This window comes from Choristoneura fumiferana, chromosome 25, assembly GCF_025370935.1.
Source record: "Choristoneura fumiferana chromosome 25, NRCan_CFum_1, whole genome shotgun sequence".
NCBI lineage: Eukaryota > Metazoa > Arthropoda > Insecta > Lepidoptera > Tortricidae > Choristoneura > Choristoneura fumiferana.
Window position 1 is genome coordinate 11,414,361 of NC_133496.1, and position 16,408 is coordinate 11,430,768.

Consider the following 16,408-nt stretch of genomic DNA (forward strand, 5'->3'; position numbering starts at 1 on the left):
ATTCCCGGCCGGGGCAGATATTTGTGTGAATAACACGAATGTCTGTTCTCGGGTCTTGGATGTTTAATATGTATTTAAGTATGTATTAATCAATATAATTATGTTTATCCGTTGCCTCGTATCCATAGTACAAGCTTTGCTTAGTTTGGGACTAGGTCAATTGGTGTCAAGTGTCCCATGATATTTATTTATTAATAAGGGGGAGAGGGAGGTCTTTGTTCAGCAGTGGACGTCTTCCGGCTGATGATGTGTTTCATGATGTGTTGTGGAGTAAATATTTGAAACAGCTAAGCTACGGCCTTACTTTAAACATCCATTTCAACGAACTGAACGGTCTTTCTACGTCGGTAGTTATAATAGGCGTGAGTAGGGCCTTCATCTCTTCAGGTTCATATCATAATGTCCTCTTTCATTTATATAATACTAGCTTATGCCCGCGTCCATTTATTTCTCAAATTGCCGCAACGTATGCATCTCGTTTGTCAATTGTTTGTTTCTTTATGTGGAACAATCCTCCCCCGCAACCTCTTCCTTGGTACCACAAAAGACTCATTAATTATGCACATCTTGTATTAGCTTGAACTTATGAGTATTAATAATACTTTAATGGTTCATTATGGTTCACACACCAACTGACAGCTGTAAATTACACTTCAGCATGCATGCGGCGGCGTTTCCACTAGAGATGTGCGGAATGTGTTGCGAGAAATATTTGACACAAACCAAAAGAAACGCTTCATTTACCTGCCCTCACTCAGACCTAGTGGAAACAGATCAGCGAAACGAGGTTTTTAACCGACGAAAAGTACCGAGGAGGTTCTTAAGTCGACGCGTATTTTTTTTTATGCATGACCACGCATTACTTTTTCCAGAGTAGTCCGATTTTGATAGTTATTTTTTTATTGGAAAGCGTATATCTCAAGGATAGACAATTATTTAAATTTGAAAAAAAAACTACCCTAATGGTTGGAAAACAGGGGATGATTGATTGATGAGTCACGTATGATTGGTTATTTGAAGTCTTTTTGTATTTTTTATTTCAACTCCAAATTCGTTACTTTTACGGTCATCCCGTAAAACCATATCGAAAATACAAACTGAGACATGGATGCACAGAAAAGCAACCTGAGATATGTTTGCATAGGAGAAATTCATGTCTGTACTCCTGTCCAGTGGTAGTGTAGGGTTATGGCACGCAGCACGGAATGCTGAGGACCTGGGTTCGATTCCCAGCGCTGGTCTCTTTCCGGTTTTTCTGTGCATCTATGTCTCAGTTTGTATTTTTGATATGATCAGTCACTGATTGTAGTGCATGACCAGGCATAACTTTTTACAGAGTAGTCCGATTTTGATAATTCTTTTTTTATTGGATGTACCTTGAAGTTGGTATTACATAAATTCGGAAAAAAGCCTCAACGGTAGGAAAAAGTATAAAATACAAAATACAAATATTTTATTCATATAACATTGTACACGGTAATTATTATTTAAATATACAATAGGATATACTAGGATATATAAACGTGTGCCTGAACTGTTTCAGGCTAAATAAATCAAAAAGTTTATCTTAATTATTCACAATCACAATGCAGAATTAAATTACACTATTGATATGACTTTTTTACTTAGCAATAGCGATATACATAAATCTATAATAAACATTATTTCACAACAGTCAATAACTTCTCTGTATCTTCATATGACATGTTTTGTAGGGCTGTTCGGAGTGCTCAAAATAAAAACTATTTAACAAAAACGCTAAACCGCCGAAAAAATTAGAAGCCCAAAAATAATAAACTGTGCATTTTTTCGGTATAAAAAGTAGCATATGTCACTCTCGGGCCCATAAACTATCTCTATGCCAAAAATCACGTCGATCCGTCGCTCCGTTACGGCGTGAAAGACGGACAAACATACAAACACACTTTCGCATTTATAATATTAGTATGGATGTACGCGCAGCTTACGCGCATTGCACACGAAACATTGTTTTTCATAGCTTAGAGGAAAACGGGCATGCGTGTGGCCTGAAAGTAAGCAATCTTCAATGTCCATCCGAGAGAGGCACTGGTACATTACTGGTTTTATATAAGCACCTCTTCCCCACAGGACACTATAATAGGCAAAAGGATCTCTTCGGATGACTGACAGGATCCTCTAGTGACTGTGAACAATAAAAAATCCAGTTAAATAAAATAAAAATCCATTCTAGCCACACAGACCTCCTCTCAGAACAAGAGGGCTTGGGCCATAGTTCCCACGCAGGCCCAGTGCGGATTGGAAACTTCACACGCACCATTGAATTGCTGCGCAGGTTTGTGCAGGTTTCCTCACGATGTTTTCCTTCACCGCAAAGCTCGTGGTTTAAATGTAGTTCCGGACATGAATTTCGAAAAACTCAGAGGTGCGAGCCGGGGTTTGAACCCACGACCCTCTGCTTCAGAGGCGATAGGTCAAACCACTAGGCCACCACGGCTTCTTAACCCGTCGAATGATTTAGGCACACGCGTGTGTGCCTAAGGAAACCTGTCCGAAAATGCGGTAGGTGCACTCAGTGAGTGTGTCTATTGCAGTTCTGCACAAATTTCGCTAGGCGCTTTTTGCACCCCCAAATCGCTCGACGGGTTAATAATAAAAAATATATATTTATATTATCAGGCGTTTTTTAACGTCCATAGAAGTCAACAGGGGATCACGAAATTTGTTAGTAACAAATCCATACTAATATTATAAATGCGAAAGTGTGTTTGTGTGTTTGTCCGTCTTTCACGCCGTAACGGAGCGACGGATCGGCGTGATTTTTGGCATAGAGATAGTTTATGTTACCGAGAGTGACATAGGCTACTTTTAATCCCGGTAAAATGCAGAGTTTCCGAGGGAACAGTGCGCTATATCAGAATACCGTTTGCTTGAGAATTATTAGTAGTTTAAGAGTAAATAGCAGCCTAAGGTATAAAATATACCTAAACTTGGAAGATTCCGTATAAAATACGAAATTCTTAGAAAAATGTTACTTATTTTTTTCGTAATGGCTACGGAACCCTATTTTGGGCGTGTCCGATACGCTATTGGCAGGTTTTTTAATACACATAAATGACTTGGCCTTTTACTCTAGATACTATTTATTTATTTATTTATTTTATTTAAATAAATAATAAATATAAACACTAATACTATGATTCAAAAATCGGTATTGGGCTGGACATATTCTGCAGCGGAATCACCCTTTATTTCATTAGTACTTCCCCTTAGAGGTATTCTATAGCGTCTCCGAATCCTTGATCCTCCCTCCGAAATCCCAGACTGATTGAACTAAGCGCTGTCTTCCTGATTAAAATCCAATTATAGACCCTCGCCAATTACAGCTCATGGCAAAACTCGGTTCCTCGCTTCGTCTCTTTCTAGTAGTTATTCACTGTTTTCCTGCTTCTTTCAATGCGTTCTTTTTCTATCGGTAGAGTCGGTAAGGGATGAACTGAACAAGCGAGAGATATGAGCAAGGGAGAGTACTGATTTGTTGAAAATTACTTTTTAAAAGAGAACAAAAACGATTCGATAATAGATACAGGTAATGAGGGCTATCACGAATGAATTCGCCGCTAGAGGCGCTAGTGTAGCGTGAGGCCTCCGAAATGTCAAATCTCATAGTTTTTGGGTGAGCTACGCGGGTTTATTTATAATTAGAATTATTTTGTGAATATTTTGCAATATCTGAAATTAATTATGGCAAATATGCGTTCCGGGGCAATGAATGTCTGTTTTGAGACAGTTTTGTCTTTCGGAAACCTTTGTCCTCCCTTTTTTCCGAACAAAACGGGGACTTTGCAACACTGTGGTATGCTCGATATGTTTTCACGCCCGTAATAACAGACTTTGAAAGCCATACTTAAAAACCTCACGCAACAGTGCGCCATCTAGTGAGACAAAAAACGATAGCCCTCATTGGGAAAAGGAGAGTCTATAGTACACTACTCGTAATAAAAGAGTAAATCCTGCTATTAGATACTCGTAGTTTAAAGAACGAACAAAGGGTCTGGCAAGATAAGGGAGCATCCATTGATTACTATTGATTACATGAGGGAATTTTCCCTTATTACATAAGGGAAGTATCCTGTTATTAGGTACCCATACTCGTAGTTTAAAGAACGAGCAAAGGGTCTGGCAAGATAAGAGAGCATCCATTGATTACATAATGGAATTTTATTTCTTCCCTTGGTGAGATGTCGTGAGATCTTGCGATATCCCCTCCCCCCTCTAGAAAGTAAAAGTGACCCACCAGAGTAACATATTAATTATTCCAATAAGTATAGTTTCCATCCATAAGAAAAACTGAGATAATTTCTAAGATTAAATTTTTGAACATATTTTTCAAAATAATTTTCTCCTGAACCAAATCATAGCTCGTAAGTACATAGATAGTAGTATACCAAAAAAAAGTTGTTTGACAGTGAAACTGTGATTAAGGAACACTAGTGAGACTTCATGAATAGTTCATCATCATCATCATCATCGTCAGCAAACAGTTACTTGCTCCTGATGATGATGAACTCTAGTTGAGTTCGAAACGCGTCAGTGTGTTGGTGGTGATATTTTGTTTGGTGTGATGTGTGTGTGTTCTCACGGCGTGTAGGGCCTACACTGAAGGCGATAAGGAGATGCATAAACGTAGCTTGTGCTTGCATATCTAGACGTAGCTATCGTAAGGTCTTGGGTGAGCAAAGTAAATTGTTTATATAGCTCATTAATTAAGATGGACCTTTGCAATGTAACGGCTGATAAGTACCATAAATTATTATATATATTAAGTATGTACCTATGCGCCGTTAAACTTTTTATGACTATTGATGACTACGCCACAGTATATAATATGAGCTAAAGCTTTAGCTTATATATATACTGTGCCTACGCTAGCTAATTTTGGAATGAATTGATCGACAAGTACTTTTTAAATTATTTCGGAAATTATACGTGCGTCTATTATATAGCTAGCTACTATTATTATGATATTTCACGTTAAGAATTATTTTGATTCTAACTGACTATAAGTAGAACATATTTAATTTGCATATCAAATTGAAAAAATATAATGACTGATTAAGTTAATTTAAGTTACACGCAGTGCATTCCTTTAACCACAAGGATTGGGATCTGGCAGACTGTTTTAATCCAAATGGAAGACAAGACGTTGGCGGGCCCCCCACTAGGTGGACTGCGGGCAACCTTACCGGTGGATGCAACTGAGAAGTTGTCTTTGATAGTAGCAAGTAAGTATATGAACTATGGAGACTACCTATAACATCTCCAATATTTATTTTGATTTTTTCCTTTTTTTTAATTTACGATGGTGGAAGCATTCTACATTTCCACTGAACGTAGATATAGTTGTTCAGTTTTAGTATTTTTTTAACTAAGGGACCCCATACATCCCAGTATTATTATTATTTTTTCATGTATTTTTTTGTTTAATTTTATAACTACCTACTGTAGTTTATAAGTATTTTTAATTTGTAATTATTTAATTTGAACAAAATACTTTCTGCCAAGTTTCTTGCGGCGAATTCTTCTTGGCAATGATGGTCTTTCCGAAAGCGCTTATAGTTTAATAGTACATTGTGTATTAAGGGCGGTAAATAAGGAATTACGAACGAGAGTCTGAAGTCGAAGACTGAGGGCTTTAATGAGTCGATGTTCGTAATTCTAGTACCGCCCGTGCGACCTACAATGTTTTTCATCACATTTGCGAGTAAAATTGTATATTTGTAAAAGAAAAAACTAATATTTTTTCAAAAATTGCCGATACCGCTGATTGCGTTCTTGCCTTGCTCTTGCGGGTTCACGGTGGATACAGGCCGCTGCCAACCGAAGCAACTGGAGGTCTATGGGGGAGGCCTATGTCCAACAGTGGACGTTCTACGGCTGAGATGATGATGATAATGATGATCAGAGGTTTATAAGGCACGTTTCAAAAAGTAGGGTAAGCGACTAGCATGTTCTTAGTCTTCTACTGCGGTGATGCTGCGTGATAAAGCTTACTTCATTTTAAGATATTTTTAGAATTTAGAATTTAGAATCTAGTTGTAAACACTCTAATCACTTGCATTAATATCTGCCATAGCGGAGCCTGCAAAAATACACGTCCTACCGGCCCTAGGAATATAGAGTCGTATCAGATATTTACACATGCTTTGCTGTATCAGATATTGGTGCAGGTACAATTTTAATTTAAGTGTAACGACTGAAAGCGACAAGGTGCAGAAATGATCACTTATTTATGACGTTGACTGTACGTAAGCCTAGTAATTTATTTTGACATAGGTACTTCTCAAAGTGGGTTCGAACCCGGGCTCGCATCTTTGGGTTTTTCGGGATTTATGTGTAGAAATATATTTTTCGGTGAAGGAAATCGTCATTAAGAAACCTGCATACACCTGCGATGCAATTCTATGCGTGTGTGTAAAGTCCTCACTCCGCACTAGGTTTACAGCCCAAGCCCTTTCCATCGGAGAGGAGGCTTGTGCACAAAAGTAGGAAGTGTTTGTATAGGCCGGAGACTAGGATTTACACTCCCCGCAAACCCGCACTTGTCTAGTTTTTTTTAATATATATAATGCTTAATTTGATAGCATAGCCTCTTCAGTAAGCAAACTTCTGATGGTCGTTGAACCTTCTAAAAGACTGGGACTATAATGGACGACATTTAGCTCATCCATGCAACAGAGCTGCTTGTTGCATCATCACGGCATCCTGTTTGCCAAGGCCAGCTGGTGATCCTAAAGATTACGAATGTTTCCATTGTTGATAAAGTCAGACACAGTTTTAACCCTTAAAGCAGCGTTTCCACCAATAATGTGCGAGGATGTGATGTGTTGGAGGGATGTGTTTTTCATGAACCAATAGTAACGCTTCATTTACCTGTCCTCGGACAGCCACAGTAATAGTACAAGTATAGAAGGTTCTCTCTTTTGATGTTGACGAAAGCCGCCATTTTATACTCTACTCTACTCTGCTCTACGTAATTTTTATTAGCAAAATCGCCGCGCACCACCAAGCAACATTGAACTCTAGTGCTGCGCGCGAAGGTCGTTATTATTCAGCACCAACGTTTTGGTTTAGGATAGGGCTGTAAATCAATAAAAAAATAATACTCACATATAACTTATGAGTAAATTCAGACAAATACTTAGTTTTGTAGTATTTTTAAATTGGCGCGCCTGCGATCTCCGACGGTCATAAATGGATAATTGTACTAGCCGCGTGCCGAACGCGTCGTCGGCTGCTTCAAAGGTTTTGTACGCCCGCAGTGGGCATTGGTAAATCGCGAATTACCTATCTGTTCTTTTGTCGCACTCGCACTTAATATGGTTTCGAGTACATAGAATTGGTGTAGTTAGATTAGATACAATCTTATGTACAGAATATGAATATATAAATTAAAATAAATATGAACGCAATATTTTTTTGTGAACCAGTTTCAAGAAAATCACACAGCTACACGTAGCGTTACGCGGCGCGACTAGTTCGAGCGAGAGTCTGCGAGCGTGCGTGCCGGGCGGTGCTCATAGCCCTAGTGAGTTAACCCACGCCGGCGTGGGGTGTTTTGATACTTACAAAATCGCACCTATATCGCGAAGTGCGCCGCGCCTGGCACAGCACCGCTCTAATGGAAACAAGGAAACAGCTGAGCGGAGCGAGGCGAGGTAAATGAAGCGTTACTTTGGTTCATGAAAACCACATATTCCTTGCAACACATTCTCGCACATCTCTGGTTGAAATGCAGCCTTAGTTTAGGCGATAAGGCCTCTGGTTAGTGCGCCATAACCTTACAGTCTATACTTAAAGGTACTTGACCATGACGAGTAAAGGGCCCGAAACACCAACATGTTTAAATTGGTCAAACACACGTGTTATTATATTTTTCGATCTAATAGAAAAACAAGTTCTTCCGTAATAAACAACTCAATCAATTGACCAAGCCCCAAACACGTGCCTACAACCAAATATTGTTATCCCACTCTATTGCATAACGGCTAATGTAAAACAAAGATACTTAGGATAATCACTTGGCATTCATAGAAAGTGCTAGACCGAACTTTTGTTTTGATTAGGTCATTCGGAGTTTCCACCATTTTTCAATTCAGAGACAGTTTTTCATTATGGTGTCTGCTAAACGGTGGTACATATTACTTATATATATTATAACGAATACAAACAAAAGGAAAACTATCATAGAATCTGGCCAACGAAAGCTGTCCACGATAAACCCTCAGAGAAACTGCGGCAAATTAAAAAAAAACGTGGCTGACGACACTTGCTGTACACTGATTAAACGATGTTGATACTTAGATATTATTTAAATTTTCCAGATATTAAATAATTATACACTGGACTCTTCAAGGTGCATCAAAATTCATGTACTAAAATGTGTGAAAGTTGATGAAGCACTTTAGGAGACCCTTGGTAAATTTAATGACCTTTGTCAGTGCTCATTTACGTACAGTCCAGACGCAGCAATTTTTGGACCATTTTGACCAGATTGGAATTGAATATATCTTCTAACATTTTAATTCTATCATAATCTTATAACATTTGCATTTTGAGGATGGCAGGAGGTTGAATTAAACAAAAAATAAATTATTTATTTCTTCTTAGTCTTCTTCTTCGTCTTCTTGGTCTTCGTGGTCTTAGTTTGTAGGTTATATTATAGGTTTAGGTTGATTTTATTTTGTTTATTTTAGTTGACATGTAATTTAATTATTTGTAATTTTAATATTTTTTTTGTAATTTGTTATGATAATTGTGATTCTTTGTAGTGTTTTTTTGTATTTGTGTGGCATGTTTTATGTTTATAGAATAGACTAATTATTAGCTTTCTTGGAATTAATAAATATATGGATGTGGGTTTATTTCTTATAGAAGAAGTATCAAAATTATCTAAGCCGGGCTAGAATGTCAATATGCCAATTTTGTCACGTCTCAAAAATGATACCAGATTAAAGTTTCGGTTAAAATGCGTGGACAGCTTTCGCTGGCCAGCCTAGCTTAGATATGCTTTAAAAATGTTACCAACTTGTTAAATTGTAAAACACTCGAATGAACCTGAGTACTAGCTTTTGCGAATTCGCCCGCGTGGAGTTCGGTTATCGCGTGCTATTCCCTCGGGAACTGTGCATTTTTCCGGGATTTCCGGGCCTATATCACTCTGGCCCATAAACTATCTCTATGCCAAAAATCACGTCGATCCGTCGCTCTGTTTCGACAACCATACAAACACACAGACTTTCGCATTTATTATGTTAATATGTTTTTTATATTTATTACCTATACTGTTATACTTAATAATATTGTTGTGTGTTGAATAGGTTGTCTATTGTTGTGTTGTGAATAAATGAGTGTATTTCTTTCTTTCTTTCTAATAATTTACGCGTGCAAAGCCGCAGGTACGCACTAGTTTTTAGTATAACCTTGTGTTGCCTTTGCTTCACGCCAACCAACCAAAAAGGCTATCAACAGGTCACCAAATCCTCCACGCTGCCAAGCAACCGTCAACGCTGACGCGGTAACCATAGCGACCGCAAACATTCTCACATCACACGCCACTACACGTTTTCTAATTTGCTTTTACACGGTTTGTAGAAGTTTTTAACCATGGAGGAGGACGAGGAGGAAGGCTTCGGAGCGGCCATTGCTATTGCGTCCGAGTGTACAGAGGCCGAGAAGGAATATGAGAAAGTATGTTCTTTACTTTAGATCAGACTTCAGAGGCAGTATTGTCTCGTGCGGTCGCTTTCTATCGCATTATTTTTTTCTTTCTGTCTAATGGTGTAAGATGGTGGCAGAAAGAGATGGAGAAAGCGATGGCAAGAGCACGCGCGTTAGTCAATAAGGCCTGATGATTGATGATTCATACTATATAGTCGTTAATCCTCATACCGCCCAGCATCCTTTACATAGGAATTATTGAAATTTGACATCGAACTCTCTCTCCCCATAGGGACATAAAGTTTCATGTTAAATTACATAGCGACCCGTCCAGCTTCGCATAGGTTTTACAATTTGTACAAAAAGTCTAATCCAGGGCACTTCACATATATTTCTCAGCTCCATTTTCCAAAATCAGTACCCATGCGAAGCTGGGGCGCGTCGCTAGCAATAAGTATAGCTTATGTTACTCAGGGGGAGGCCTATGTCCACCAGTGAACGTAATACGGATGATATGGTGACTCTAAGGCTGAAAGAATTTTCTAAATCGGTTCAGTAGTTTTTGAGTTTATTCGTAACAAACATACAAAAATAAATCTCTTTAAAATATTTATAGTAGACTAGCTTTTGCCCGTGGCTTCGCTCGCGCAAAATTGGTATTTAGCTTAAACCATTTTTGATCCCACAGGAACCATACATTATTTCGGGATAAAAAGTAGCCTATATATTAATCCAGGGTATATATTAACTGTATGCCAAATTTCATGCAAATCCGTTCAGTAGCTTTTGCGTGAAAGAGTAACAAACATCCAAACATCCATCCATACAAACTTTCGCGTTTATAATATAAGTAAGAAGAGTAGATTTGAAATAAACAATGAACTGAAGGTACATCATGAGAAAACCTGCACACACCTGCGAATAAATTCAATGGTGCAATAAAGCACAATTGCTTCTGGCAATAAATAAACTATCTTACCCAGAAATATGGCAAATATGTAAAAACACAACATTTTACACAAAAATATGCATTAACTGTCGAAAACGGCTAAATATGCAAATATCTTCATCAAGATCTCGGCCAATATACGTCCCACTGCATGGCACAGGCCTCCTCTCAGAATGAAAGGGCTTGGGCGGAAGTTTTCACGTGGGCCCAGTGCGGATTGGAAACTTCACACACACTATTAAATTTCTTCGCCAAGTACAGATTACTTCACGACGTTTTTCAATCGCATATAATCCGGCCTCTAATTATAAGTTATTCTGTGTTCCAGGTCCTCGAGCAGATGCGAGAGGCTGAAGGCCTCAAGCTATACTCTGATGTGTACACCAAACTATACGACTCTTACTACCAGCTCAAAGATGACAACGTCAAGAAACAAGAAGAGATCGAGCATTTCAAGGTACTGTGCATTTAGCATCAATCAGCACATCCATAAATAACGTCAGCTCCTTGTATCCTCTCTTATCAAGCACCATTCTGCAGTTACTCGACGGGAATTGTTCCTGATTCGTCGTATTCCTGTTTCGTCGGATTCCTGTTTCGTCGCATTCCTGATTCGTCGGATTTTCAATATCAAATGAAACTATGCAATTACCGTGACTACTTTTGTATTTAATATCTAAAACGAATCTTCCTTTCTAATACGAGTAAATACTGGTTTACTGCATGATAGATTTAATTATATATAGATAATTCCGACGAAACAAGAATACGACGAATCAGGAATGCGACGAAACAGGAATACGACGAAACAGGAACAATTCCTCGACGGTCTTAATCCCTGTCCCTGATATTACGGAGCTAAGACATTGCAACTTACGTCTACCTGGTTTTCCCTTCCCGGCACACTTCTCATCATAATGATCTGCTGGAGGAGAAATGGTCACTTGAAGAAGAAGAAGATAAGTAAATTACGTCACACTGTTAGGGGGTTGGGGGTCTCACGATTTGTGACACAAGAACATGCGATTTTCGCGGGACTCGAAGGGGGGAGGGGTCTACGAATGATCAAATAATGTCACGTAATTATATGGATGGCCCCCTGCCTGACACACGTCGGTAACATAAAAACTTTTTTTATTTAGCTGAACCTATTTTGGTACTGGCCATCAACAATGCCATTAAATACTTAAAAAAGTAAAAAAAAGTAAACACAGGTCTATATTATTTAATAATATTGTAAGGGGCTGTTTCACCACCCATTGATTAGTTTTATTTGACGGATAAATTATATGATGCCGTCGCCGTGTATTCGAACAAAACAAACAGAGACGGCATCACATTTATCCGTAAAATTTTAATCAATGGATGCCCAAGCAACAAAATTATCCTATAGTGCACACTTTATAGGCCTGCAGCATTAATAATGGTCTCTTAGTGGTTTTAGAAGTTGCTGCTCCGCTCCGCTTATTATAGCATGCACGGAGTCTAGTTATTCTTGTAGTACATCCGTCCTTATACGTTAACTTATTACCGCTTATAGACCTAAATTAACAGCACAGTATAAGCTAAGATGTCCTATAAAAGTACTGAAAAGGTGTAAACACGCTTGAGTATACTTGCTCTGGTAAGCTATACTTATAGTTGCCTACAAGAATAATTATATATCCATTATAAGACACGTATGCTTATAAGAGTATTAATTAGAACTAAATATACTGGAAACTGTTTGCACTTATGACTTGAGCTTATAAGGGTTTATAAGTTTACAATGTGGATCAATAATTAGTAAATTAGTTCTATAACGGCTTATTCCAAGAGTAAGTATACTTGGTTCTATTGTGCATATGTCGAACGCTGTTATAATCTTATCACGATTATAAAGGTTCCTTATAATATAATTACTACCCAAAATAGTCTTCGTGAAGTCCAGTAAAAGTGCACATTTGCTTTTAATGGTCGCAGAAATACCGTTATAGTCTCATCGCAAATATTTTGTTGAGTCGTGCGTGGCTTGTGGTTTTAAATTTTTTGACTTACTATTTACTTCCTATTACAAAATTTGGATACAAATCTTTTACAAAAATAGATTTGAGGAAATGGAAGCGGATGAAAAATTCAAAAAACATCAACATTAATTCACTTGTCAGGTTCTAGCTTTATTATCGGGCAAAGGAAGTATAGTAGAAGTTGGCGAAGGTTCCGGACAAAATAGTAAATTTGAAAATTGTACACAAAAATGTTATTATTTATATTTTTGATGGTTCTGGACCAAATTCAGGAAAATTAACTATAAGGTAACTTACCTTTTCATGAAATATCAAATATTTGTATTAGCTTTTGCAATTATGCGCTACAATTACCACGTTCACTTAATGATTCCCTATTGTTTTTGAAAAAGCTTGTAACAGAAGCACGGAGTACGTTAGAGTTGTGTGTGTGTGTGTGTGTGGTAAGGCGCTTATAGTTAACTTCGCGGGGAGCAGTTAGTTCTGCGTAGTCCGACTATAGGGATATTATTGGTCTAAGTGGTCGTCACCAACTCTATTATGGATGTCTTACAAGAAAAAGTATGCGTATAAATTGGGCCCTTTTCCGTTGTTATAAGACCTTACTATCCCGTTATAGTCCTGATAAATGGTGGTTCCAGGATAATTATAAATCCAATTTTTGCTGCTTGGGTGGTGAAACAGGGAGTTACTGTAGACCCGTAGGACTAGGTTTTGAGGCTTCAAAAATATTAAAGTTTTTTCTTTTTCGCATATAGCTTCCGGAGCATTTGCCCAACCTAATACAAAAAATTGTGTCATTTTGGGTGCCTGCATAAGTAGAAATTTAGGTATTAGTGTTTTCCATTAGTATTGGACGAAAAAAAAATTAAAGACGAAAATTTTACTTTCTTATTAATATCCGAGCAGTAACTGATGTACATAGGCATTTTGTGTCATATCCATCCACGGGAATCCTGATTTTTAACCAGTACCTAACATGTCGCCCAACTAACTCTAAAAGAATATTACAGTTTGTTAAAAAGATGTCAGACGTTTTAAAATACTGATATCTGTTATCCAAAATATTTTGTGTCAAATTCATCCACGATATTTATAGATATTTTTTTTTTAATAATACCCTGTAAAACCCACAAAAGAAAATTCAAGTAGTTAGAGTTTACGTGTTTTGATTATTAACGGTGTAAAAAAACACTATTCATAATTTGTGTCATTTTCATCCACGGATTCTCATTATTTGAAAAAAAAACTACCACGAAACGTACTTCGCGCGAATGGCGAGCGCGGGGAAGAGTACATCGGGTGCTTGGGCGCCGGCTGGCAGCGTTCGTTTGTTTATATTACCCGCGGCTTCGCACGCGTAATCTGACAGTTTAATTGATTGCGAGATTTTACTGAATTCTCATGGGTAATCCCAAAAATTACATCATAGTTATCATTGACTTTGTATTAAAAACAGCTGTGCAAAATTTTATGAATTTAAGTCTAGCGCTTGTCATTTCGAGATTTTATGCCTATTTTCAAATCGATGTCATTAATCACTGAGGAGTTCCCTTCTGAGGAGACGCTCCTGGCTGCTTTACCAAGATGTTACTACCAGATACCGGTGTGAAGTAAGCGGCCAAAAGTTAGCGGCCGATTATAACCCAACCCAATTAAGAAGTTTGAGTTATTATTTGCATTTGTGAGGTCATAAGACTGACAAAAACACACACACACACACACTAGTTGATATATGATACAAACTAGTTTATATTTAGTAGTTAGTATGACACAAACTAGTTTATATTTAGAGACAAGTATTCAACCTGAAAGTCTTTTGAAGCAAGAGAATTATTGCCAGCTACACCAGATTAAAACAAGCAGCATATAAAACTTCGAAACTAAAATGAAAAAAAAAAACACCAACATGGAAATGCGAACCTCTTCAGGTCTTTCCATAAAATAACACTGGATACTAAATGCTTTCTACTAAAGCTGCAACTGCTAACTAACCTCAACTAGTCTAGGAGCCACGCCCGATTTAATGAAAGCGGTGTATTTTTTTTTTAATAAAATGAGAAAAACGACATGTTGCAAATAGCAAATACGAACCTCTCCAGTACTTTGTGGCATGTTATTACGCACGTTGAGAGCTTTTGATCAACTCTTCAAGTGTCCAGTAACCTCATTTTAGTTTAAAAAAAAAGGTAGAATTAAAAAGTTAGCGGCCGAAAATAATCACAACAAAAATAAAAAAAACATTGATTAGAAAAAGTGTTCCTTCCAGATATTTTATTAATACGATTATGCATTTGAAAAGATTTCCATCAAATCTGAAACTGCCCATAACCAAAGCCTAGTACGGGAGTTACGCCCGAATAAAAGTAGGCGGCCGAAAATTTTTGCAGTAATATGACAAAATGACCAACTTGGAAATGCGAACCTCTTTGTCTTTCCATATTATACGGGATACAAAGCTGCAAAAATTTACTAACCTCATCTAGTTTAGGAGCCACACCCGATTTAAAGAAACTGGCGTAATTTTTTTTGTAATAAAATGAGAATAACAACTTGTTAGAAATGCGAACCTCTCCAGTTTTTTCTGGCATATTATTACGCACTACGCCTACTTTTATTCGGGCGTAGCTCCCGTACCAGACGTTGGTTATGGGCAGTTTCGTATTTGATTTAAAGCTTTTTAAATGCATAATCATCTTATTACAATTTCTGGATGAAACGCGTTTTCAAATTGTTTTTTATTTTTATTTTAGTTTTTTTTTTCGGTTGCTAACTTTAATTCTACCTTTTCTTCAAAACGAAACGAGATTAGTGGACATTTGAAGCGTTCATCGAAAGCTCTCAGCGTGCGTAATAACATGCCACAAAAAACCGGAGAGTTCCCGTTTCCAAATCGGATGTGGCTCCTAGACTAGATGAGGTTAGTTAACAGTTGCAGCTTTTATAGAAAGCTTTTAGTGTCCAGTGTATTTTATGGAAAGATTTGAAGAGGTTCTCATTTCCATGTTGGTGTTTTTTTTTCATATGGTGTAGCTGGCAATAATTTTCTTGCTTCACCAGATGTTCAGGTTGAATACTTCTCCCTGAATATAAACTAGTTATTGTGTTTTTATCACTCTTATGAACACACAAATGCAAATAATAACTTAAACTTCTTAATTTGGTTGGGTTATAATCGGCCGCTAACTTCACACCGGTAGGATTGTTGACGCTAAGCGCTGCTGTTTTAGATATGCAGTGATGCGATAGCCAGGTTTTAGAGCTGGGCACACTCCTTGACCATACAAGATATCCATCTTCCTTTAAGTTCGAGTGAGAGAGAAGGGGCTTAGGGGCTAGATCACATCCTACTAATATTATATATGCGAAAGTTTGTATATCTTGATGTTTGTTACTCAATCATGCTTTAACGGCTGGGTAGCATTAGCTGAAATTTGGGATACTTATAGATATAGATATCGATTTAAATTAACTACATATATGCGTGACGACACGACACGACACGACAGATAAATACAAATCCGACTTTAGCGTCATAAGCAGGATCCACGTCAAATTTCGATCATTAGAATTTTCGAACTTAATGCCAATCAGTTAAAGTTGACATTAGTTTTGTCGAATGTCCTAAATTTAGGTGCTTTCTGCTGTTTGATACTATGAACATACCATTTCTAAATTTTTATATAAAATACAATACAATACAATGACTCTTTATTGTACACCAAAAATAGTAAGCGATACAGAACAGGTACAC

The 16,408-nt window shown here is 37.5% G+C and overlaps 1 protein-coding gene across 1 annotated transcript in view; it reads left to right on the forward strand.

Moving 5' to 3' along the window:
- Positions 1-9,579: 9,579 nt before the first annotated feature.
- LOC141442476 (cilia- and flagella-associated protein 58-like) overlaps positions 9,580-16,408 on the forward strand; it is a 33,719-nt gene continuing 26,890 nt past the window's right edge. Inside the window, exons 1-2 of the mRNA XM_074107490.1 lie at positions 9,580-9,729; positions 10,977-11,105. Coding sequence (XP_073963591.1) covers positions 9,646-9,729; positions 10,977-11,105 — 213 coding nt within the window. The 5' untranslated portion in view covers positions 9,580-9,645. The remainder of the gene's footprint in view (positions 9,730-10,976; positions 11,106-16,408) is intronic.